Source organism: Epargyreus clarus, unplaced genomic scaffold, assembly GCF_041222505.1.
Source record: "Epargyreus clarus isolate Ecla_fem2 unplaced genomic scaffold, WU_Ecla_fem_2.2 ptg000001l, whole genome shotgun sequence".
In the NCBI taxonomy this organism is placed as follows: Eukaryota; Metazoa; Arthropoda; class Insecta; order Lepidoptera; family Hesperiidae; genus Epargyreus; species Epargyreus clarus.
Genome location: NW_027332209.1, coordinates 14,765,804 through 14,791,717, shown reverse-complemented (window position 1 = coordinate 14,791,717; position 25,914 = coordinate 14,765,804). Strand labels below are relative to the sequence as shown.

Here is a 25,914-nt window from a genome sequence, read left to right as displayed (position 1 = left end):
CCACACCATGTAGTGTTTACGACGGTATGCGACCACACATACCGCCGTCCTTCCCGGGGTCGCTAGCTGGACGGTTCGAGCTCCCACTCTTGCCGCCCGCAACCCCGGAAGCCCCCTTTTAGCGAAGCGCCTCCTACGACAGGCAGGGGATACCGTAGCCCTATTCTAGTCCCGGAACTACAGGGACAATTGATATTATACCTATCAGCTTTATACCACGGTTCTTTTAAAAGATTTTTTATACCCTTGTATTATTACATATAATATTTCTACACAAATTTAATATTGATTTCATAAAAACATATTTAACAATGATTTCATTTATTTCATATAATTGTTTTTTTTAATCGACACTTACTAAATACATTTATTATAAAAAATATTAAATTTCATTACAACATTATTATTACTTTTAAATCTGACTAATAAATAAAATAAACTTGAAATATTTTAATTTTAATAAGAAAATAAATTAACCTTTTGTTTATTTATTAAACAAAATAATTATTAAAATTGGCCAAAAACAGCGTCAGATCATCGACACGCGCCTCTGCGATAGTTGAGACGCGAGCGAGCGGAGTGTAATCACCAAGATCATATCCGAGCTCATCACTCGCTGTTCAGTCGAGTCAGTTAAGACCCTTCTGATGGCACCGAATCACTCACACACGCTCCGTCTTATAGTTCCCCGATGATACACTCGTTAGCGTGATTCAGAATACATGTAGCGCCATCTATTGACACAGTTTGAAAGTACTCTGTGCTACTAACGCCATCTATTGACAAGATGTAGAATATGAAAATTGCAAGTTTTTCATTTTGTTATGATTGTTTATTTCCTTTTATTTTAAGCACTTGGTCTATGACGATAAATATCCTCTATTTCTTATATTAATCTTATAAAGTAACGTTACAATTATAATTTTAATGACGATCAATAAGGATTTTTATTATGTTCTTTGTAGTTGTCCACATTGTATGTCTGCGAAGCCTCTCTCATGCAAATTGAAAAAATAGAATTTTCCTGGTAGTTAGTTATTTAGCCTATTTCATATAAATAAAATTCTAACAGCGATGAACACGAGAAAGAAGAAAAAATAGAAAACCATTGCTTATAAAAATAATATAAGAAGCTTTAATAATGATGATCGATTATACATTTAATCTATTATAAATTTAATTTAATACATTTAATTTATGTACTTAAAATGGTTGATGTAATTCATTACTTCCGCCTCTTTACTTATTTAAGAGCGTAATTAGACAGCATCAGCGCACAAATGGAGGCTGAGCTATGTTTATTTAGGTTAGACCACGCGATTCCGCCATTAATTAATCGTGGGCTCGCCGGTAATAATAATGATCAATTTTAATTAATTATGTCCCGTTAAAATAGCTCTGTTACATCATATGTACATGTTTTATAACATTTATTTTTAGTTTATATTCAAATCTTATTTTATATTTCCATTTCCAGTGGGTTATAAATATTCATACTCTCAACAGATTTCCTTTAAAAATAATATTGTAACAACAATCTCCTATTAGAATAAATATGGACTTTACTTATATCTACAATGGTGGACTTTACACATGTGTGTCTTCCTGTGATATTAATCAATTACATTATTATTTATCGTAATTACCATTCTTATGGTTTCTTGGCCTGAAATGTAATAAAAAATTACTTTAACAATGACACCAATATATTACCATAAATTATGTAAACTAATTATTTTATTCTATCGACAGTTGATATCAATTGAACATGTTTGGCATACGTTGCCATTGACATCTCTTTTAAATAACATAAACGAAATTTCATTATACGTATTGTAATTATGACCATGTTCATTTGTAATTTTGTAGTAGTACCCTACATAATTATATTTCCCTAAACTAATTTATCTTTTGACACAAGTAGTTGTCTTTGCACGATGGTGATAATTGTTAGGTTGTAATTACTTTGTTTCGTGCGATCGTTCATAAATATCTTCAGAGTTGTCTCGTTGGTGGGTGGCCGTCACTCCACAAGATTAATGGTTTGGGGAACTGACATGGTGGTAATAAGGGTCGAAATTCCGAACTAACGCCGAAAATAATTTAAAAGGTATGAGTAAATTTAAATTAAATGCGGTGGCGCATGAAACAGAGTCGCTTTAAGTAGTAGGAAAAGTTATTTAACCAATTAATTATTAATATTAAACAATAACAGATCTTTGGAATATACATATATCCTAAATGGCAAATCTTTGTTACCGATAAATTATTTCATCCCAAAAATTTTCCATGATTTGCTTTGGAAAAGTTGCTAAGAACTATGCACGTGTCATTTAAAGCGACAGAGTATCATTTTCTGGAATTTTTCCATTCACGTGGCTCTCGACTGTCAGTTTTTGAGGAAAAGCCTGCGTCTCGCCACGTGACCACAAAAGTTCAGAATTCCTGGAAGGAAACGGTAGGGCAGAATAATGGTTGCCGTGTATTGGTACGAGTAGTAATCGAAGAGTTTTAGTTTTATTATATATTGAGAACATCATATTTTAAGTTGTGTGTCAAATGTGTGTCAAAAAAATCTTGAACGCTTTTTAAAGAAAAAAATTAAAATTTAAGAATTATGTTTGTTACGCAAGTAACAATGTAAGGCTGTCGATGACAAATATAAAAATTCAAATAGATAGATTATTTTACTTCAGTGTATCGAATAAGCTATTTAAACTGATTAAGGATCGAGACAAGACAATACTCCCAACCATTTACAGCAATTCAATTTACCAGCTACTTAAATTGAATTATCTCCAAAAGATACTGAGTTGGTTGAAACAATATCTAATAAAATATGTCGTCACACCATAACCGAGTTAGCAGCAAATCCACAAAATAGAGAGAACTCGGGAACAATAACAAAGCTGACCGGATCTGCCTCTGATTGGATCTCGTAATAAAAGGATTTCTGTAAGACGTTCCAAGATCTACGGTCCATCGAGCCATGAGTAAATATTACAACAAACTGGGAACGTTTTGTTTCATCTCAAACAAAATTGTAAATGAAATATCTATAACAATATTAATGTACAAACAAAAAGGAAAATTATACATTGATAACAACGAATATTGGAACTATAAGCTATTATATATAAGTTAATAATACAAATTTCGGAATTTTCTAGAACTACATACCATACCAGCTACGAAAGTATTTTCACTGATACATAATATGAGTATTTTTTTATAACACAGGAGTAGCAGACAAGCCTAATCCACCTAACGCTATGTGGTTTCTGCCGCCCATGGAATCAACACAAGATAGGACTATATATTCCTACCTGACGTCGGCCTCAGATGCGCCGCTACCCATGAGGACTAAGCTGAAACGCCTCGGAAAAGTATGTGTACCTTACCACACCCTTCAAATCAGTACACAGCAGCGTTTAATTTTCTAGTTTTCTGGAATGTTATCTTTTAATTATAGCAATTGATCTATCATTGATCCTTTAGTTACTCTCATACACTACAAATTGGTAGGCACAAGTCGTCCACGACAATTAATGCGAAATATTATGTACCTACTCGATATTATTATTTTTAGATAAAGGCTAACAAGCGATGTCAAAGTTGGTTGTACAGATCTAGGTTCCGCTAGTGGACCCGCCATTCTAAATTCAACTCGTGGGAACACAACCTTAATGATAACGTTTATATATATTCGTAACCTTTTATATTGGAAACAATATCTGCTGAAGCTTAACGTATTTAATTTTATATGAAGGTTCTTTTACTAGATAGAGCATAAGGCTTTGTCTTTGTTCTTAAATAATGTCCTGAAGGGTCTGACATCTTTTAATCAGTTTCAGGACTGAAATGCCATTTACAAATTATCTCTCGAGCAAATGGTCAAAGGAGGGTCAATTTTCAAAATATTTCTTAGAGTTCCACGTGACAGGTTGTTTTGGTTCAATAAACGAAATAAGAAACTTATAACGTAGATTGTACCCAATTATAGGGAAAGGAGCAAGGCCAATTTTATAAGGAAACATGATAAAAGATCTGTCTGATAATAAATTCGCAATATTATTATGAACGCGCAACAGAATCAGAATTGATTGTTCTAAATTTGTCAGCATTCATTTTTGTCAGGGATATGTGCTGTCAGAGGTAGGTATATAATAACAATATTTCTTAATTTTGTGGTTATCTGTTGACTTAGGTGTATAATGAGGCAACCTCTGAGTCCTCAGGAATAGCAACGCATCTCATATGGAGTTATAGATGTAAATGGGTGGCAGTTAACACTTATCACCAGATAGACATCAACCACGTTTACTGCCTCAGTATAAACAAAACATTCTGTTTCTTCCCGTGGATATTGTAAAAGGCGGCTAAAAAGCTTCTAAACAATTATAGACGTGGGTCTTTTAAGAGTAGACTTTACATACCTTAAAGGTTTTCAAGATATAATGTAGAATATGCGCGGTATAACAAATTCTAAAAAGAATCATATACGCTAGTAAAACTGCTAAAATCTAATTTTCTCAAGAGAAATTGGCAGGAAAAATACGTTGAATAAAACATCCAAAATGTAAAGAATATTTACTCACAAATAAATAATTAAATACGGAAGAATATAGTCCTATCCCAAGACAACCGAATCCGCGGCGGAAGAAGATATTTCAGACCATGAAAAATGGAAATATTTAAATTTACATTCCCATTGCGGTTTGTCGAGGAGAGTCTACAAACTTATTCAAAGATAAATGGCAATGTAAGTTGTTAAGAGAAAGGGGTGAAATTTTAAGATAAATATGGGATGGTAGTAGCAGCAGTACAGGATGTTAGCGCAAATTGGTATCGAAAACCGGAAATGGTATATCACAGGCTTTGTTCAGTTGAGGCTCGCTCCACTATAAATTATATTCCGCGCAGTACCATTGGCGCTATAATTGTAAATTATAATTTAATGCTTTTATAAGGAATAAGTCTGCTTTGTAGCAAAACAAAACGAAGCCTCCAGATCTCATAGTATTTTACGATTCAATATTTAGATGCTGACCGAAACTTGACTTTTGAAATTGAACATGAAATTCTCAATCTTATATATAAAATTCTCGTGTCATGTCATAATGTAAGTTTTTATATGCAACCAAATTTTATATGCATATTCAGTAGGTCTGAGAATCGGCTACTATCTATTTTCCATACCCCTAAGTGATAAGGATAAGTGTTCATTTACCTTTAACATTTTTTATTTATATGGCAACACAACGTTTGCCAGGTTAGCTAGTATATTTATAATAAATTGTGTAATATAATTGAATCGATTGGTTATTTGTTTCGCATCAAAATTTGTAAATATCTAGCATAGTCTAGTATCTTTTCTGTGTTTTCTAAGTGAAATTTTGTATGGGACTATGCATCCAGTTGGTATTCTTGATCGAAGCAAACTGACAATAAAGAAATGGTTAACCGAATAATTCGGCCGAATATTCGATTCGGTAAAGGTTAAACCGAATTTTATTCGGTATTCGGTGAAATTACTATTCGGCGCATCTCTAATTATTAGTAATATTTTTGTAATTATTTAAAAATCCTTTATTCATTATTTTCTGTTATCCTCTGTGCATTGTTGTTTGCGCCTATAATTGAGGTAACACTTGTTTTGTGCCTTGTGATATTTTTACCCATATTTATTGTTGGTGTATACCTTGTTGGTGCAACTAAATAAATAAATAAATGTAAATGCAACTTTATTATCCAACTGCGGTGGAGGGTTGTGGGAGGTACTAATGTGACAGAGATTGGTAATGTGTCATTGGATTCGTTAAAATTGTGGGAGTGATAACGATAATATTTTTAGGCAGTCAGGTGTTGTATGTTTTATAATAATTGTTAATAAAAGTTCTGCTATATACCACTGGCACGGTTTCAATGATGGTAAAGTGATTTGATATCTGTAAAAATATCACGAAAATTAAATGTTTATTTATTAAGTAGTCTCATGAGTGAGAACTATTAGTAAAGTCATGACATACCCGTAGTAAGAAACTGCCTCTTGATATCTTAAGGAGTTTCTTATACAAAATCAAATGGCCATAAATATTATTCGCTAGCCGATTTCTTTTTATATATATTTTGTCTGGATTTGTCTTTTGTTTGGATATGATTTATATAAGAGCTAAGTATTCTATTGTAATAATATATTATGTAATACATAAAATAATTTATAGTCTAACAAAGGATTAATATTTATAAGGTCGAGTGAAGTGTCCCTTTTTGGGAGATCCAAAGTCCAATATAAACAGGCATAATGACCATTAGTGGATACAATTAAGGGCATTAATAGGGCGATAGGACATAAGTGACAACTTACAACCTTAGGACCTCGAACTGTTTGTTTAGGCCCTACTGTGTTATGACCGCTTAAACTTTTGGAACCTCTATTAGTGAGGATTATAGTTCAGAGATTACAACATGATCAATCTTGTAGCTTTAATAGCAAATTTAAATTTTCAAATAGATTACATAAGTGGTTATTTGTAACTAAAAGTGCCTACAGAAAATTAAAAGTTACATGGGTAGTGCACATGGTGTAAATTGCCACCAGTATATTATAAGGCGTTATCTTCTTTTTCAAAAATAATTAATAATATAATACTCGTATGTACGTTTGTTTGAAAATAAAAATAGATTCATATTTTTTATTGTTATTTATAATTATTGTATCTATACAGAACTATTTTTTTATCAGTCGGTCTTTTTGTACGATTTCGTTTTGGAGACAACTGAACGAACTAATGGAAGATTTAACAGATTTCTATTTATCTGAAAAATATTAGGCACAGAATCTTATAATAAAAATTAATATGACAATAAACTTCTACGCCTGCTCTAATCAATCGCCTGCTTTTACAGATGCCTAATGTTGACATATTTCATAACAACCTTACAAGATTTATAAACGTCTGTAAAGTATTCTTGAGTACATGTAATGTTTTAGGTTAACCCTGTAAATTACATGTTATGTTATAAATAAAATAAATATAAAATGTTATCACGTTTATTTACCAATTGTTTTAAATAATATTTAGAAATAAAAATAAAATAATCACATCCATAAATTCCTTCATAAACAAGAAGCGGTTAACATTACTTGAACCTTTTCTTTTTAGTACATTCTTACTTTCCTATCAGATAATAACAATTAATACGTAAGTATCTCATCAAAATCAAGTAAACTCTAAGAAATGTTAAACCCTGTAATCCATGCAGGGTGCTAATGGGATAAGTACCCTCGTACGTGACCGAGGGCCACTCAAACTCAAACGGACATTAATGGCCATTACCAGATATTATTGGCATTAATCGCCCATTCACACCACTCATAGAATTTGTTGGTTTAGGCCTCTAACTAATATAGGTTGGAAAATTAACCCGCTATTAGCAAGGATTAGCTGGTCTATAGCAAAGTTGTTGATTGTGATTTTTGCTATTTTTTATTGGCAGGTAAATCAGCCCTCTAACAGTATCATGTTCTTTAAGTATCACTGTAATTTTTGTAACGATACTATTATCAATAATATTCGCAAATAATTTTTACAGAAAAATTGTTCCTGTCTTTTAAAATTATGAATTGTAAAAACTATATAAAAATTAAGTAACTCAATTACTTAAATAGTTTTACAATGGGTGGGAGTGTTTTATGCAAAGTATTCGCATTGGAGTTGACAGAAACTGCGAAGTGTTGTTAAACGACTTGATTTAATAGGAACTAAAAGAGACTAAATTATATAGGAACAATTTGTAATTGAAGCTTTCTATAATGCCTTTGATTTACAAATAGACGGACATGTTACTAGTAGTATAATATACAACGCTTATGAAGCGGTGTCGGGAGAAATTGACGTTTTGACAAGGGAGTGTGAAATTATAGGGGTTGTATCTACTGTAATATGTAAGCGGTAGTGTCAGTTCTGAGGTACCTACATGCTGGACAAGTAAGTAATATTAAATTATAATCTTATGCTAAGGTTGAATTCAACTCGTACCTATATGGTATGAATATTATCAGGTAATATTAAATGAAATTCAGGAACACAGTAACCAATATGGACGAAAAGGCATTCACGGCAGTTATTACAAATTAATAAAGCTCATTTAAATTATAGGTCAAATATAATATATTTGACGAAGAATTAAAGATCCACCAAACATAATATGTTTTTATCGTGGTGGATCTTTATTTACTCTGTCTGTGGCTTATTTTTAGCTTTATAATACTGTCTTTTGTTCAAATACGTTCTGTATCAGTCCTCAGGACTAACAATAGGTACCTACGATGTATCACCATATCTACATATAGGTAGTTAAAAACAGATACTAAAAGGTGTAAAACAGATTTCACATGGGGCAATCCCTCTCATGTACCACTAATACCACAATCTCTCTCTACCTATGATTGTTAACAATAATCATAGAACATTTTTTTGTGATAAATTAATAACATCTCCCTGTGTTATATTTTCTACATTTGCCAAAAAAGTGTACCATCACAACATGTTCCGCTGTTTAAACAAAACCAGGTTTATAACAAAATATTCAACACCTGGTTTGGTAACTTTTTGATACCGTAACCGTAAAAACTCGGTTACTTTAACATGAAATGAAAACAGCTGTTTCATTTATTTATAAGTATGTTATTTTTTACTCCATTTTAATTTAGTTGTCGGAACACTATCGTGCGCGGCGGACATGGATCGCATCTTCTTTAGTGTCAATGGAGTCGGTGTTAACGGTAAATATTTAAATTTTGGAAAATCAAGAGCACAATTTAAATTGAATTTATTCTTTACTAGCACTAGTATTTAATAGTAATTGTTTCTTACTATAATCAGGGCAGTGAATATTTTTTTATGGGGAAAGTACATAATTATACTATGTCTATTTTTGCTGAAAAAGATTTTATAGGAGGCAGTGTTGTTCGTGCAGCCAAGTTATAATTTATAATTTTTTACGACTTTAGAGTGAAAATCAGGAATATGTCATAATTTAATAAGATCGAAATAGCAAACAGGATTGCAGTGCACCTGATGGTAAAGGTTCACTGGTATTCACAATCCTGGTATTCCTCAGGACTAAGAAGATCGCCTCATATACAAGTCAACCGGCATCCACACTTTTCCAACAAACTATCTCTCAACAAACACAGAACTACTTCTCGTTAGAAATACTTTCCAAACTATTCAAAGATTACACACATGTCATCCATCATCTATAGAGTGAATACTATTTTATACACAATGCGTGCATCCTTGCTACTGCAATTGCATTCCCGGAATTTGATGGATACACGGAATTTGGTGGATTTTTTCCAGTTGGGAGTGAAGTCAGTTCTACGACGACGCTGCTGGTCTTCTTGCGGGACCACTTGGGGTTACGGGGTACGAAGTACATGTGCCTGGAAGGTGGCTGTGGTGCCTGCATGGTCTCAGTCATCAAGTACCCTGGTGCATCAGTGGAGGCAGTCAATTCTGTAAGTTTTTCAACACATCTGATGTTTAGTGTAGGTGTAGAATTGGCGTGTTTCTTGACATCGATCCGGAATGGCGGCCTATATAATTTTATAATGATTTGTTAGGTTTTTAACGATAACACATACATACACCTAACGATAGGTTTTCTACCAGAGATCAACCCTTGTTCAAATTAGAATTGATTGTTTATTTTAAGGGCACAATAAATATAACGTAGCAGGACAAACAAATAATTATTTTTACATTCACAATCCCATACAAGGATTCCCTGGCGTGGATGTCATGAACACACACATAGACAAATATCCATACAGACTCTGAACAGAAATCCAAATCCAGCATTTAGATATCTGTCTGAACAGGCATTGAACCTGAAACCCCGTGCGCCTCAAAATGGTATGGTACCCGCTCCGCAACGCGGGAGGTCATACATAGCTGTATCTAACAGCTATTATCTATCTATATCTTTCTCAAAGGCGTATGCAGACCCGCATTTGCCCAGCTTCGTAGAAGATGGTCTGACGTCTTGTATGATAAATTTGAATAAATGGGATGCAGTAAGCTTGAAAGTTGCAGCTAAAAAAATATTTTGATGATAGCCAACATCTGTCTCAATATATTATTATTGTTTCAGTCGTAAATTAATTAATTGTTATATAAAGATTTGTCACGAATATGATATTTTGCAGTATTTTTGTACCAATTGTTTCAATATATTGTATTTATTTGCCAATAAAATATTTTATACATGACATAGAAACGCTAAAAACCGTAAAATTAATTATATGTCGAACCAAATCTAACCTAAACCATTAAAATTTGAGTACAATACTTTAGCTTTACACTACTATAAACGTAGAAATTTGTGTGATAGTGGAAGGAGGGTATTGCTCTTAATATTAAGATGATTCTTCCAGTGTTTAGTATCAGTAACGTCATGTCAAGGATGGGAGATCACGACGATAGAGAAGTTGGGAAACCGGCTGACCGGGTACCACCCGCTGCAGACGACGCTCGCAGAGAACAATGGCTCCCAGTGTGGCTACTGCAGTCCAGGATTCGTGATGTCGATGTACAGGTGATAGTTGCATTATATGAATGACATAGCTACCTCTTGGTATAAGTGCTCCTGTACACAGTACACACACATATACTGAGTAAAAAGATACAAATATAAAGTCACAACTTTAATATTATATATAAATAAAATTTAATTACACACATGAGTTTATACAATAGAATAGAATTATTTTTTGATGCATTTTTTATCGAATATATGTATGACGAAATTCCGTTGATAAAAGATATTCTTACAATCATCGATTTAAATTTTCGCGGTATGTTAATATTTATTATTGTTACAGTTCCCTTCAAAATAGAAAACTTACTATGCTTGAAATCGAAAAATCTCTGGGAAGTAATATTTGCCGATGCACGGGATACAGACCTATTCTAGATGCGTTTAAGAATTTCGCTAGCGATGCTCCTAAACCAGATTTACCCGATATAGAGGACTTGAAAATATGTAAAAAGAATGGTGAAGAATGTAACAAAGATAAATGTGATGAATCTGACTGGTGCTTTGTGTCAGATGATGAGGTTATGGCTTATCGTTGTATTCCACTATGTGATGGCCGTCTTTGGTATATAGTACAGGATATATCAGATATATTCAACATTTTACGAGAGAAAGGCGACGGCTCGTATATGTTGGTCGCTGGCAATACTGCGAAAGGTAATTTCCATTTCACATGCCCTTTATACAATGAAACTGGTGTAATTAAGGTTACAGTTTAAATTGCAACTCGTTTTAAGAGTTAAAGACATTGCAAATTTTATAAAACCAGTATTTTATATCGCATCTGTAATTTTTACCTGCGTTGTTCTTGTAAACTCGTTTTATTAGGGCATTTAGGTTAAGTGAATTACTAAGTGTGGTTAAGAATTAAAATAAAATAAGCTTTGTTATTTTAGGAGTTTATCCAAGGGACGAATATCCTCGAATACTTATAGACATTAGTAGATTACGGTCATTGAAAGGATGTATATTGGATCAGAACTTAGTGGTTGGAGCTGGTAACACGCTTACTGAAACCATGCAGATATTGAATAATGTTAGCAACCAGCAATACTTCGGATATTTAAAGATTATTGTCGAGCACATGGAGCTAATCGCACATATTCCTGTTCGAAATGTAAGTGGTAAATGTTTTTTTGGTTCCTAGGGTCACATAAAAGCAATGTAAACAGTCATCATCATCATCGTCATCAACCCTTTACTGTCCCACTGCTGGGCACGGGTCTCCTCTCAGAATGAGATTGAGGAGGAGGAGGAGGGAGTAAACAGTATACGGTATTAAATGTTTTCTTGTGATAACAACCGTTATTAAGTGTTTATATGCAAAGCACGGAAATGATCATAAACATTTGCAACTCCAAGTATCGGAATTGTTGTTATTCTACTAAACATTACTGTTATCGATACCAAGTTTTAGATCACAAAGAAACATCCATCTGTTTCTTTATCATTGTAAAATTTGTTAGGTACTTATTGCGGAAAGAGCACATGATTCAGTTGTTTACTATTACCATATACCATGATATTTCACAATTAACTGACATTTTTTATTACAGATTGGAACAATTGCTGGCAATTTGATGATAAAGCATAACCATCCTGAATTCAGTTCAGATATTTTCCTTCTTCTTAATTCCGTTGGAGCCCAGATTATAATAGGTAAGATTTTTATGTAAAGGAACTAGAATGAAAGCCTGACGTTAAGTGTGTTACTGTAACGAACATAAAAAAAATACCGGAAGAAGAAAAGAGTCGTTTCTTCTTCAAGAAGTTTCTTTTCAAAATTAGACATTTTTTCTAAAACTTATTTCTTTCAATTAATTCCAAATTCCAATTTCAATTTTTTTTTATCATGGACATATTTCGTTGAAATAGACTTGAAAAAGTCGATTCATAAAGATGTGGCCTCTTGTGCACATTCTAGTGTATTTCATAATATGTATACCTAGATGCTATATTCATACCACACGTTAATAGTTAATATACAAATATTTTTAGTGACCAGTCCCGTACATAGTAAAACAGTAAGTATGGAGGGTTTCTTGAAGGAAAATATGAGAGGAAAAATAATTCTGAACGTAATGTTTCCACCACTTAACAACCAGTACAAGCTAGTGACCAAAAAGGTAGGTTCCATACTACATATCTGTCTGTTTTATTTTAATTACTACAATATATTATTTAAGGGCTTTCTACACTCAAAGTCCCACACTAGTAGATTTCTTGTTCGTGTGCTATGGACACATACAAGACGAATATATAAACAACCAGAATCTATATTAATTATTTAGACATCTGTCTGACCAAAGATCGAACCCGGGGTCCTCTCAGTGTCAGACCAGTACAGTGATCGCATTGCCACGCGGATCGTCACTTATGGAACTGTAAACTTGTTTGTAGTTTTTTGTAATTGGAAACCAGTTAAACAACATTGTCCAACAGAAATAAATTTATCAATGACAACAGCAAAAACAACAGAATATAGTACACCATTCATACAAACTTGGACCCAAACAGTCAAAATTAATTACAAATTTGATAGTGTACTTGACTACCTACTATCTTATATTTTTTCTTGGAATATTCATTATTCTACTTTTGTTGAGATAGAAATTCTACTTTTTTCTCTTTTCAGATAATGCCTCGCGCTCAAAACGCTCATGCTATGGTGAATGCTGGATTTCTGTATAAACTAAGTCCAGACAATAAAGTCCAGGATTGTAGAATAGTATACGGTGGTCTTTCTCCTACCTTCAGTCGAGCAACAAAAACAGAAAAGTTTTTAAAAAATAGGAAACTATTCGTGAATGAAACCTTGTCTGAAGCAATTAAGGTGTTGTCAAATGAAATGGTTGTGACAGAAGATCCTCCAAACCCTTCGGTGGCATACAGAAGGCAACTGGCAATTGCATTATTTTATAAGGTTGGTTGGCAAGCAGATTATACGAATAACAAGAAATATAATTATATGCCAAAAAAAAGATTGAATTGCGTGATAGCTACAATTATACTAATTAAAATGTTCAACCAATATGAATAGATACATAAATTATTATAGTTTCAACAAAAACCAGGTCAATAAGAAAAACCACCAAATATTTCCTAAGCGTTTGGGAATATAAGGTATTTATATATTTTTTATATTTTTGTAATTTTCTACACTTCTTGCAGTGTCTACTATATCTTTGCCCACCGGCAATTTTAAACCCTCGATATGTATCTGGTGCGACTGATCTAAAACAAAACCGTGGAGTCTCTAAGGGACGACAAGAGTATGTTAGTGATCCATCGTTATATCCATTGAATGAGCCGATACAAAAAGTGGATGCACTAGTAAGTTGATGGTAAAATAATAAGTATTACCTATGAGGAACTAAAAATTAAAAATTTTGACTTAATGGCCAATTTGACAAAAATCGCTCAATTATTAAATTAGGTGATGTTGATGACCGTATCATTATTATTGATAATTTACATGCCTTAAATATTTCACAAAATGTTACAGCAAAAATGTAGAATAATATGTTAAATGTACAAGCTGCAACTCAAGATATCATTTGCATTTCGTTTGTTTCTACGGTATTAAATTCAAGTTAAATATCTTCACAGATTCAGTGTGCAGGCGAAGCTTCTTATACGGAAGACTTACCGTGTCTTCCGCATGAGGTATACGCCGCTTTTGCATTGACAACTGTTCCTCTTGGTACAATAAAAAGTATTGATGCAAGTTACGCTTTGGTAAGCATATTCTTATATAGATACTAGCTGACCCGGCAAACGTTGTGTTGCCATATATATATAAAAAAATGTTAAGAGTGAATAACCTTTATTACTTAGGGGTATGAAAAATAGATAGTAGCCGATTTTTAGACCTACTGAATATTCATATAAAATTTTGTGAAAATCCGTAAAGCCGTTTCGGAGGAGTACGGTAACTAACATTGCGACACGAGGATTTTATATATATGGATATATTTGGATTGTTTCGATAAACCTAAGATAAAAATTATTTAATCAGATATCTAGTATTACGTGAAAATTACAACGCAATGAAAATAACACTTATTTAAGTATACTTGATAAATAATTTCAGAAATATCCTGGAGTTATAGCATTTTTGACAGCAAAAGATATACCAGGGACAAATTCTTTTACACCAGCTGGAAGCAGGTTTTATGAAACAAATGAAGAATTACTTTGTAGTGGAGAAGTTAAATATTTTAATCAACCTTTCGGAATTATTGTAGCTAAAACACAACACATAGCTAATGTGGCAGTTAAACTTGTTAGTATAACATATTATACTAATGATAAACTCCCGGTTATTGATGTTAAATTAGCCAAAAAGGACCCGAATCGGGTAACATTGTTTAGATCTACTGATGCAACTAACCCTGGAAACGATGTCGCCACAAAAATTAAAGGAAATCATACAATTCGAGGACAATATCACTTTTGTTTAGAAACTTTGGTGTGTGTTTCTCGACCATCGGAAGAAGGGCTCAGTACTTACCCTGCGTCTCAGTGGATGGATGGCGTACAATGGTCGATTTCTCGGTTATTAAACATAAATAAAAATAGGTTTGTGATCCAATTCTATTCTATTGTTTATTATTTAAGAAAAAATACTTAACGATCGTTTACGTGTCATGCGTATTTCAGGATTGATGTAAAAATACGGCGCCTTGGTGGCACTTTCGGCATAAAAATTTCTCGTTCAAACCAGATTGCTTTAGCCTGCAGTTTAGTCGCCTACAAGTTAAATAGACCTTGCAGATTTATACAGTCTTTAAGAACTAACATGAGGGCTGTCGGAAAGAGACTGTCTTGTAATACGGACTTCGAAGTAAGACTTTGGCCAAAATGTTTAATTAATTTGGGAAAATACGTAATATGAAGTTATAGATACTTGTTTATTAGTCTATATCATAATAAAACTTTTATCATTCGATTTATAGATTGCAGTTAATAATCAGGGTGTTATACAATTTATTAATGAGGATATGTACGAAGACGATGGATATATAACAAATGAGCCTTTGATTCAGTTCGCTGCTGACTCCCATAGCAACTGTTATGATAAATCAAAGTGGAATTTGAAAGCATACAATGTTGTCACGGATACACCATCTAATACGTGGTGCCGATCACCTGGTAAATATGTATTTAAACTAAACTTAAACTTGTGCAACAACCCAAGATAATCATAGAGAAAACTGGTCGGTAGTACTACAATCTAATTTCTTAAATGTTTTTCACAGGCTCCTTAGAAGCAATAGCAATGGCTGAAACGTTTATGGAAAGAATTACTTATGCCCTGTCTCTTGATCCAATAGATGTTCGTTTAACTAACATCAGTCCTGAAATTAAAAATGATGTTATAGAAATGGTAAACATAATCAAAGAAAAGTCTATGTACACTAAAAGGAAAGCTGAGATAGAAAAGTTTAATGCAGAAAATAGGTGGAAGAAACAAGGGAAGGGCGTTGCTTTAATGCAATGGCTAGTTACTGGGGTGTCAACTTTGGATGTTAACTTATCAGTTTATCATGGCGATGGTACTGTCGCTATAGCTCACGGTGGCATTGAATTAGGGCAGGCGATTAATACAAAAGCTGTACAAATATGTGCGTACTTCTTGAAGATACCTATCGATAAAGTTCAAATAAAAGCGAATGATACAACAATTAACCCTAACGGCTTTATTACTGGTGGAAGTACTGCATCACAGTCTGTAGGGTTAGGAGTACAAAGATGCTGTGAGATGTTATTAAAAAATCTTGAACCTATAAGAGCTAAAATGGATAATCCGACTTGGCAAGAATTGATTCTTGAAGCTTTTAATGCCGGTGTGGATCTACAAACACATAGTCACGTTAATGATAATGATGCGATTAATTATTCCGTTCTTGGTTGTACTGTAGCGCAAGTTACCGTCGATGTCTTAACAGGACAATGGGAATTCGACCAGGTAGATTTAATAGAAGATGTTGGTCAAAGTGTTAGTCCTAGGATGGATATAGGACAAGTAAGTGAATTGAATAATAAAGCGTAAATACCATAGTTAATATTGTATGAAAATGTATTGTAAACTTATAAAAAAAATTGTAGATAGAAGGTGCATTTACAATGGGAGTAGGCTATCACACAATTGAAGAACTAGTGTACGATAAGGCTACAGGGGAAAATCTTACGGATCGTACTTGGAATTATAAGGTTCCTCAAGCAAGAGACATTGCTCGAGACTCCAGAATATATTTAAGAAAAAAACCTATGGGTCCCAACCTGTATCTCGGTGCTAAGGGTGAGTAAAACCACTTTTTGATTTATTTTTATCTTAAACGAAACCGTACACCTATTAACACGTTCCCAGCGGCACAGATTTTTCTGTACTTTCCATTACTGCGTTACGAGTTGTTTTAAACCTCGTCCTATACCCGACATTGTGGCGGCACGAGGCGTATTAAATCCCACCGCCCGAAGGAGACTAAAATCCTTTTTTTGGCGCCAAATAAGATAAAATTGACGGCTTTTGTCTTGATTATTATTAACAATGAGTTGATTAACCTAGATCTGCCACCGCCCTTGGTCAAATTAGTTAGTTTAGATTCTATGGGTAAAATAAAATGTGGGGTCTAATGCACCTCGGCCGGCACTGAAAAATGGCAGGTTTCGATATAATTTAGTGATGGGAAAATAAATATCGATTTTATTTTATTGTTTTTATTTATCAACGTTATGGACATAATGAATACAAAAAGGGGAAAAGTTATGGATGTTTTTCATTGAAACATTTCAGACAATAAGGTTTTTTGCAAACAGTGTATTCCGTGAGATTTTTTTTTTGGCTTTTTGTCTGTCTCACGACATGTCAAGAATGTGCGGAGTTTTTCGTAGCATCCGACATATCTCTTCTTCTTTGGACCCTTATCGAGATGATGTGCTTTCTTTGCAGTGGATTTTTCAACCGGTTTTTCTTCATCTTCCTCCATGATCAACTTTTTTCGGCAACGTTTCGACATGATAATTTTCAACACAAAGACAGCCTCGACTGCGTTGCACAACACTAACCACGTGAAGGTAGCGTGGGGTGCGGTACGAGGTGCGTGGGGAAACGAGGCGTTCGCAACCTCGTTCCGCACTGTGTTAGCATTATTATTTGTTCAGTGCGGCACGAGGTCTAACAAACCCGACATTAGGTTGGTGTACCATAGAACTAGGAATCAGTAGCACATCACAAACATATAGTTATCACTCTCCTACACTGAACCAGACGGAAGTTATGCCTCTCGCACCACAGAGAAGTTAAAGTTTTTTCTTACCGCTATAACGACCAGACATGGACGAGGTGTTTTAAGCCGCGTTCCGCAGCTAACGTGTTAATACAGTAAAAATATTAATATTTAAAACTTTTCTATTGTTTATGTGTTCGTCCAGTGATATGAATTTTAAATCTACCTCTTGTCAATTTCATGTCCTTAGGACTTTTAAAAATATCCAGAAATTAAAAATATTTGTTAAAATTATTTATTTGTAGCAACTGGAGAGCCTGCAACTTGTATGGCAGTCGCTGTGCCTTTCGCTATAAGAGAAGCCTTTACTTCTGCTCGTCAAGAATCTGGTATACCATCCACTGAGTGGTACCAAATAGGTTTGTAATCTTTTTTTAACATTGTGTAACAGGGATTGTGATGATCATAGGGTAACAATGTAAGATTTTGGTAACGGCTTTTGGATGATAGAATTTTATTTGCATCATACTTTAAAGGGCACGTTTAGTCGGTCCCTGACGTTATAATTCAACAATTAGTGCAGTTCATCTCATATTTCAGCGTTGGAGCAGCGTGAGGGAATTCTCCGAGCTTCTCTAATTAAGCGATTGGTTACAACTCACTTAGGACTTAGTCAGTCTCAGGACATTTGTGTATTCATTTCCCATATTAATTTTAAGTAGAAGATTTTTTGTCTAGCTGACTCCTTACCCGACAGTCCTGGGTAATGTTTTTTCAAGCGTTTGCAATACATACATATGTCGACGGTCCCTACGTATAAAGCGATATGTCAAAAATTGCATTATTTTTTATTGCATACACGGCTTTGGATTGTCCATACGCGTATGCCTATATAAGATTTTTCTTTAAATATGATGTATTTTACTAGATTTATCATTCGTATAAGAGAACAAGTATAACATTTACAGGTAATAGGTGTCGTAAATGCGGATATCTCCTACTTATCGCTTTGTACGATGTCTTAAAAAACGCGCCACTCAGCATGAACGCGGTCATGTCTAACTTTACATCACGTCTAAAAAGTCTATTTTCCGCTATAAATAATAAGTAAGAACACAAAAAAAATGTTATTGTTTTTCTAAGCTACAAAAGTAAGATATCAATGTAAAATCTGAGTAAGATATCAATACCATTTTCATGTTTCCTACGTATAAAGTTGTATCTCAGACTTGTCTGGCATACTTTTATTTGCCTTTTCACGTAGAAAGAGTCATCTGTCAGTTTTTCTGGTAAATATAAAAAAAAACAATATTTAAAAATACTACATAGTACAAAGTTTCGAAAGCTATAACAACATTATAAAAAAAATATTCTTAAAATTGTATAGATAATTATTTCTAGATTGGTTTGAACATTAATTACGCTCTCCTATAAACCTGCGTTTTTGACATGTCGCTTTATACGTAGGTACCGTCGATGTCTTAGGTATTATTTGACAAGGTAGTTATAATTTGGCAAGCCGTACAGCCCAAAAGGCTTAACGGATTTTAACATAATATGAGGTGTAGTTGGATTTGCCTAAATTGTGGGAGTAATATTGGCTATATTTTTAAGCAGTGGGGGTTTTATTATAATTATATTTGTTTATTACAGATGGGCCATACACAGTGGAAAACATATGTATGGCAGCTGCAACCGATGTCAATGATTTTAAGTTCTACTGAAGTCGTATTTACACACTGAAGTTTTTTGTAATTTGGTTCTTCTTCAGCTACATTTTGGTTTGTAGTTTTGTAAATGTCTAAGTTACTTTAATAAATATAGTATTTATACTTCATAATTCTCACTGGATTTTTAATATTACTTTGCAATAACGTTAATCTTTTAAAATAAGAGGTAGAGAACTCAATATGAATATACATGAAAATTAATAAGGCAATGCTGTACGCAGTAAACGCCCCGAGTGAAGCTGAATATTATCTGTTAATTTATAACAATAAGCCTTCGTTAGTTTCAGCAGATTTTGGAGGACAACGTGCCGGTACATGAATTCTTAATTACTTAATGTTAATGATCCAAAGATTAAAAATAAAACATTTTGAAATGAATTGAATATAATCGTTATATATATAAATGTAATCTTTATGGTTTTTACACCTTTCTAACGAAGGCTAACGTTTTGTATATCAAAACGCATATATTTTTATATTATAAGTTTAGCTGATTTTAATAAAATTTACTTTTATCAGAAAAAATATGGCACAATATCTGTACCATGATAAACATAATAAAAATATATAACTTCATTTTAAGTGGTCAGTACCACCGATGGACACCTACTGTGAACATCATGTACAAAAGAATATTTACCTGAAGCCGATCACTGATGAGTTGCCAGTCTTGGCGAGTATGATAGCGGCCTTACATGTAACTCAGCTAAATTATTATTTCAAATGATCACGTCTTATTAAGTGCCTGACTTAAAGGAATAATAGGCTAAACGAAATGAGGATAGAGTAAGTTGTGAACAATAAATGGGGATAGGATTTATCTCCAGAAACAAAGCTGGGAGCTGAGGGGGACGGAGCGCGCTTTGCATAATGCGCCTCATGCATTTCTAAGGCTTGCTGAAGAAAGGAAAATCTTCACACTTTCTCAAGATTACGATATTGAATTAGTTCTAGAAAGGTTAGTATTTGAGCATGCTTAATTAAAATATAACTGTACAATGTAATAAATAGTACTGTAAATATTCTCTTAAAAATAAACAATTACACTTTTAGTAATCATCAGATTACATAGAGCTATTAGCAAAGTAGAGTTAGTCTGTAGAAACCGTAAGATAACCTCGACACCTTGGCATGTCATAGCAGTTGTCGATGCCATGGTATAGTCAGCGTAACAATGTCCGCTCTGCATATAGAAATGAATCCCGTCGCCATAGCAAAATGTATGACTGCATCTGCCCGCGACAACTTCAGAGCGGACTAGCAGTTTGGCGCAAACTATATGTATGTGCAAAGTGCCTATAAACAGAGAGTACAAAAAAATTTACCTCGATTCGAATTTCTACTATTGTATTAATTGTATGCAAGCGTGTCTCACAACAAGTCAAATATTTTCTGTAGCAAAACGTTATTTGATTCATATATCCATTATCTTACTAAACAATTGTAAAGACAATTTGCATACCAAGGCAATTAGTCTTGTTGTGATCTCGCTTACCAAATAGTGCTAAAAGCATTACTCTGTTATCACTTGAAGGATCGCTTATTAACTAACATATTGTACTCCAATTTGTATGCTCAGTAGGTATAGCTCCAGTTTCATGACACATGACACACATAATTTAAATTCAAATTTAAATCGTACAATTTATATTGTTTCACTGCTAGGCATTTCTTCGGATTCAGGCTTCACATATTTCCAAAACGGCGTCAATATTTAACTAACCCTCAAGTTTTCTCCCGATATTTTCCTCCTTGTAAAAGTTGTGTCTATAGTTATCGTTCATCATAATTCGTATAATGGAGATGATCTAGATGTTAAATTATATGAATAAATTGTTTGGTATTAGCTACAAGTGAAATAAGACCTAAGCTAAATTATGAAGACAAAAAATAAAATATATTTTATAAAAATAGTAATGACATGTAAATCAATTTTCTAATTATATAAAAATGAACTAAACTTTACTGACAATTTTTCTTTCCACGATTGGGGTTAGGCACAAGAATCAGCGGACTAAAACCATCAGGATAGCTAGGCTATTAACCTTTTTGCGATTTGGCGCGAACCCTAAAAAACCGCCTTATCTAAATTACAGGGTGTTACAAAGGCCATTCATTTACCCAATATCGTCGATGTTACAAGCTAGGAAGGTCCATAATAATTTATTTTCTGTCTAGATAAAATTATATCTTGTTCATATGAAGTAGAATTTTTGATGATAATTTTACTTTTTTTAGGGTTCCGTACCTAGACTTAATTCTATTACTAAGCCTTCGCCGTCTATCCCTCACAGGGCTCTTTCTTTTCCGTTATAGATAGATTCTAGTAACTTTTACAAAATTGGAAATACCATAAATATATTACAATAAGTAATAGTAAGACAGTTAAAATCTTCACAATGCACAATTTATTGCTACGGCTGCCATTAAAACAAAAATAATATATAGGTACTAACAATAAATAAAAAATGGTAGTACGGAACCCTCCGGGCGCAATTTCGATTCTTACTTAGTTCATTAAATTTGCCCTTTTCTCGCTTAAATACGAGTATGTAATTTATTACAACTTATAATGTTTATCGTTTTGATTAAATCTTTATGAGGTAGTTAATTTTGTGTGCTGACGTAGTTTTATCTATATTCGTTGCTTAATTATTATAGCATATTACTAATTAAAGTAGTTACTGTTAGGTTTTTACATTTATTGCTTTTACATAAAGATAATTATTCATAGCTTTTTGAAATTTAAACGGTCTTAAATATTCACGTTAACATGTTTTATGCAAATAATTCTAAGTCACATGTTAAGTGAATCATTATTTTTTTTATTTGAAATAACTTATTGTGGAATCATCGCGTACTTTTTCTTTACTGATCGTATCGTCAAATGTAGGTAACACATTGTTATTATGGAAAATACGTGTAACGGTATTTTTTTCCAGTTAAATAGAGTAGATATTTCTAGTTGTAATATATGTAAGACTAACTTATTAACGTCAAACTTTTCTAAGTCTAAGTAGATAATTCAGTGGCGTTCCTCAGAGAGTATTTGGATTAATTATCAACCGCGCTGGTTGAATACGTTTTTGTTTCTTTTGCACGACTATGAAACTAGGGTAAGTACAATATACAACTAAAATCCCTACTGCTTAAGTTCAAGTACTGCTTAAGAGGAGTTCCATGACACTATATGTCATAACTCTTCCCACTGGGGTAAATAATATGGTTTTTCAGGAAGGTATCATCTTAGATAAATAAGCATTTCAAAGAACTGCGTTGGCTGGCGTAGTTTGGTTCCTAATATTATAATGTGTCCTATTATAACACAAGACTCTAGGCCTGTCATGCAACGTAAAGCCCATAAAATTCCCGAACCATTCGAAAAGAGTCTCGTCAACAGAAACCCGAACAACCTCGACTGGACCCCTATGAATAAGGGACCCTGGCATGGCCACCATAAATCTTCCTAATTTATGCCAGTCGTTAATGCCCCGCCCCCTTTATGTCAGCTCGTTAACGTATGACAGGGCTGGAGGGTGCTGCGTCGGATTATGACCGGGGAAGGAAAACGACTTGTTTTCCTAATAGACCCCTGGGTTAGATTGTACACCTGAAGATTGGAATTTGGCAATGCAAGAGGATAATATTGAATCTAGGATGTATAGTATAATAAAATTTTAATAGTGTTTTGGAATAACCTACATTTTTTAAACTACTTCAAAAAGAAGATGTTCTCAATTCTACTGTATTCTTGGCACCTCATTCTACAGATAGTTTCTACGTCATGCATTTTCTCCCTAGAGAAGGGTTAAAAAATCCTTAATGCACATTTACGTTACAAATTCCATACCTACGTCGGTACGATAATTGATATATCATCTTCATCATAGCCCTGTTTAGAAACAGGTATGTGATGATATTTATGTTTGGTCACACAGCTTTTTCAGTTCTTTTTTGTTATGTGGAGTTCACAAATACGCACTTTAGCTACCTTTTATTTGATCCTCATACCTCTGTACAAAATAGGAACAATAAAATTAATTTATATAATAAAACGTTCTAAAAAGTTATTAACATCTTGATTTGTTAATATATTTCAACCTCTTTACAGGATTTTTATTTTTTTTTCATACAATGACGTTAAACTGTCATGACTTTATCAAATGTCACAGTCATGTCGCATAAAAATGTTACGGTATCTTTATTTACTAAGTTTGTTGATATGTTTTAATATAAGTTTTTGTTACGAGTATACATCTGATAATGAGTCAAGAAATAGCCAGAGTAGAAAAATCAGGGAAGCGGCAAATCTTCGTTATCGGAAAAGGAATGTCGAACAAGGAAGAGTTAGGAAACGTCATGATTACGACATGGGCGACATGGCATACGATAAAGATCCCGTGGCCCAGATAGATGTCGCCAACTTTATCAAAAGTGCCGAAGACGAGTCGTTCGGAGAAAATGATCCCTACGAGTTTCAGCACAGCAATATGTATGTAGTCGACGATTGATATTTTGAAACAGTTGTGTAAAATTCTCCTTGCTTAGTGAAATTTGAGAAATGTAACTTATAATAAATGAATGGTCCAAAGCGCTGGCCAGGTAGGCTTCATACGCCCTTGAGGACATTTTTAAGAATCTGAATATGTCGCCTCTATGTCGTCATGTATGGGTTTAACAATGGAAATGAATAATAAAATAAATAGTTCTGAGGTACTTCTGGAGATTAGCCGATTAATTTATAATAACTAAATAACTTTAAAAATCATAACTATATAGTACATAGTAATAGGATACGAACCTCGGACTCCCCGACTCGGAAACTCGGACGGACTGACGGACGGACGGACGGACTCGGAAACAATTATAAGTTTGTAATACTGATAAAGTTTCTTTTTTATAAATTAAAGAACATTATGTTTCAGAAAACATTTGAATAACTACAATGATTATGGAAATCTCGATGGAATAAATTCTGACGAAAAAGCATATAATAATGAAGATTACTCAGACGTGAATGCAGAAAGTCCTCATGAAAATCCTCCTAATTTAAATTTAGATGCTACTTCAACAGAAAACAAGGGTGGAAAGGCTATTCCTGGATTTGATAGTACTCTTAAAAAGAAATTAGACGACGAATCGTTTAGTAAAAGCAATGTACACTACCAACAAAAAAAATGGTGAGATTTTTTTTTTACTTCTGTAACTATAACATAATTGCATTGACGTTTTTAACTTTCTTAAGAAACTTTTTTTGCTGTTGTAGTAGTTTAAATGACACACAATTTTTTTAAATTTCATTTTGCAGTGCTCTAAAAAATATTAAGCTTCCGTTTTTTTCCCATAACAAATCCGCAACGACAAAAGGTAAAAAGAATAAGAAAAGAAAGTTATATGGCTTTACTAAACTAAGAAAGGGAAAGACCCCCAAAGAAAATAGTGAAAAATTACCCAGTAAAAGCATCGTTCCCGATCCACACAATCCTTATAAATATTACAAAATAAATAAGAGATCATACATTGAACGATTGTGTCCAGCGTGTAAGAGAAAGTTTATCATGAACCAAAAATTTAATGTAAAAGATAAAAGAAAGAATCTTTTAAAAAATACCTATAACACAAGAGAATTAAATAATGACGAAAGTTATTCTGAAAATGTAAATAAAAATACAAATACCTATAAATTCGATATGGACGATAATAACAAAGAAGTTGATTTTAAAGAGTCTTGGAGAGATCGAAGAAGGAAAAGAGAAGACGACAATAGAAATATAGAGAGGCAAAAAGAACTAGACGATTTAGAGAGGAGAGTCGAAAGTGTTACTGTAACCCACCCTTCTTATAATAAAGCTGATTCCAAGTCTTAAGTTACAATTATGTACAACATTTAGAGGTTCATAGTTTATTTTAGATTAAAATATAATTTTAAATTTGTGTTTTGTTTAAATACCTAAGTCGTGAAACAATATGATGTAAAACTTAATAATATGTATTATATGTACTCACTTTTACTATAATAAATGATTTCAATTCGATCTAAACATAATGACTAAGTATAAGTGGTTCATTATAAACATATTTTATCAACGAAAGTGAACATTCAAATCCAGTAATTACTTATAGCTCCACCGCCCATTTTAAGGGTTAAATTCCAAAGATTAATGTCTATTTCTAGAATGTTTCTTTTAAAATGTATGGTGGTAATGTGTTTCCAGTAAACTATGATGTTCAGAACAAAGAGGATCATTTAAGAATAAATACGGGAGGTAAGTTTACAAATGCTTGCTCTATTGCGCTCGGTGAAAATGAAAAATCCTAAGCAATTTCCCAAGCTGGATATATCGTCA

The 25,914-nt window shown here is 33.3% G+C and overlaps 2 protein-coding genes across 2 annotated transcripts; both read left to right on the top strand.

The window, feature by feature from the left end:
- Positions 1-8,700: 8,700 nt before the first annotated feature.
- Positions 8,701-19,680, top strand: LOC140757155 (xanthine dehydrogenase-like). Its single transcript, XM_073092693.1, has 17 exons — positions 8,701-8,788; positions 9,369-9,526; positions 10,445-10,605; positions 10,892-11,262; positions 11,502-11,722; positions 12,162-12,264; positions 12,604-12,731; positions 13,241-13,528; positions 13,777-13,938; positions 14,215-14,343; positions 14,699-15,186; positions 15,268-15,451; positions 15,564-15,759; positions 15,867-16,633; positions 16,717-16,909; positions 18,143-18,256; positions 19,491-19,680. The coding sequence occupies exons 1-17, from the start codon at positions 8,746-8,748 to the stop codon at positions 19,559-19,561; spliced, it is 3,777 nt and encodes a 1,258-aa protein (XP_072948794.1). The 5' UTR covers positions 8,701-8,745; the 3' UTR covers positions 19,562-19,680.
- Positions 19,681-23,693: 4,013 nt separating this feature from the next.
- Positions 23,694-25,501, top strand: LOC140757146 (uncharacterized). Its single transcript, XM_073092684.1, has 3 exons — positions 23,694-24,059; positions 24,493-24,747; positions 24,876-25,501. The coding sequence occupies exons 1-3, from the start codon at positions 23,731-23,733 to the stop codon at positions 25,432-25,434; spliced, it is 1,143 nt and encodes a 380-aa protein (XP_072948785.1). The 5' UTR covers positions 23,694-23,730; the 3' UTR covers positions 25,435-25,501.
- Positions 25,502-25,914: the final 413 nt, after the last annotated feature.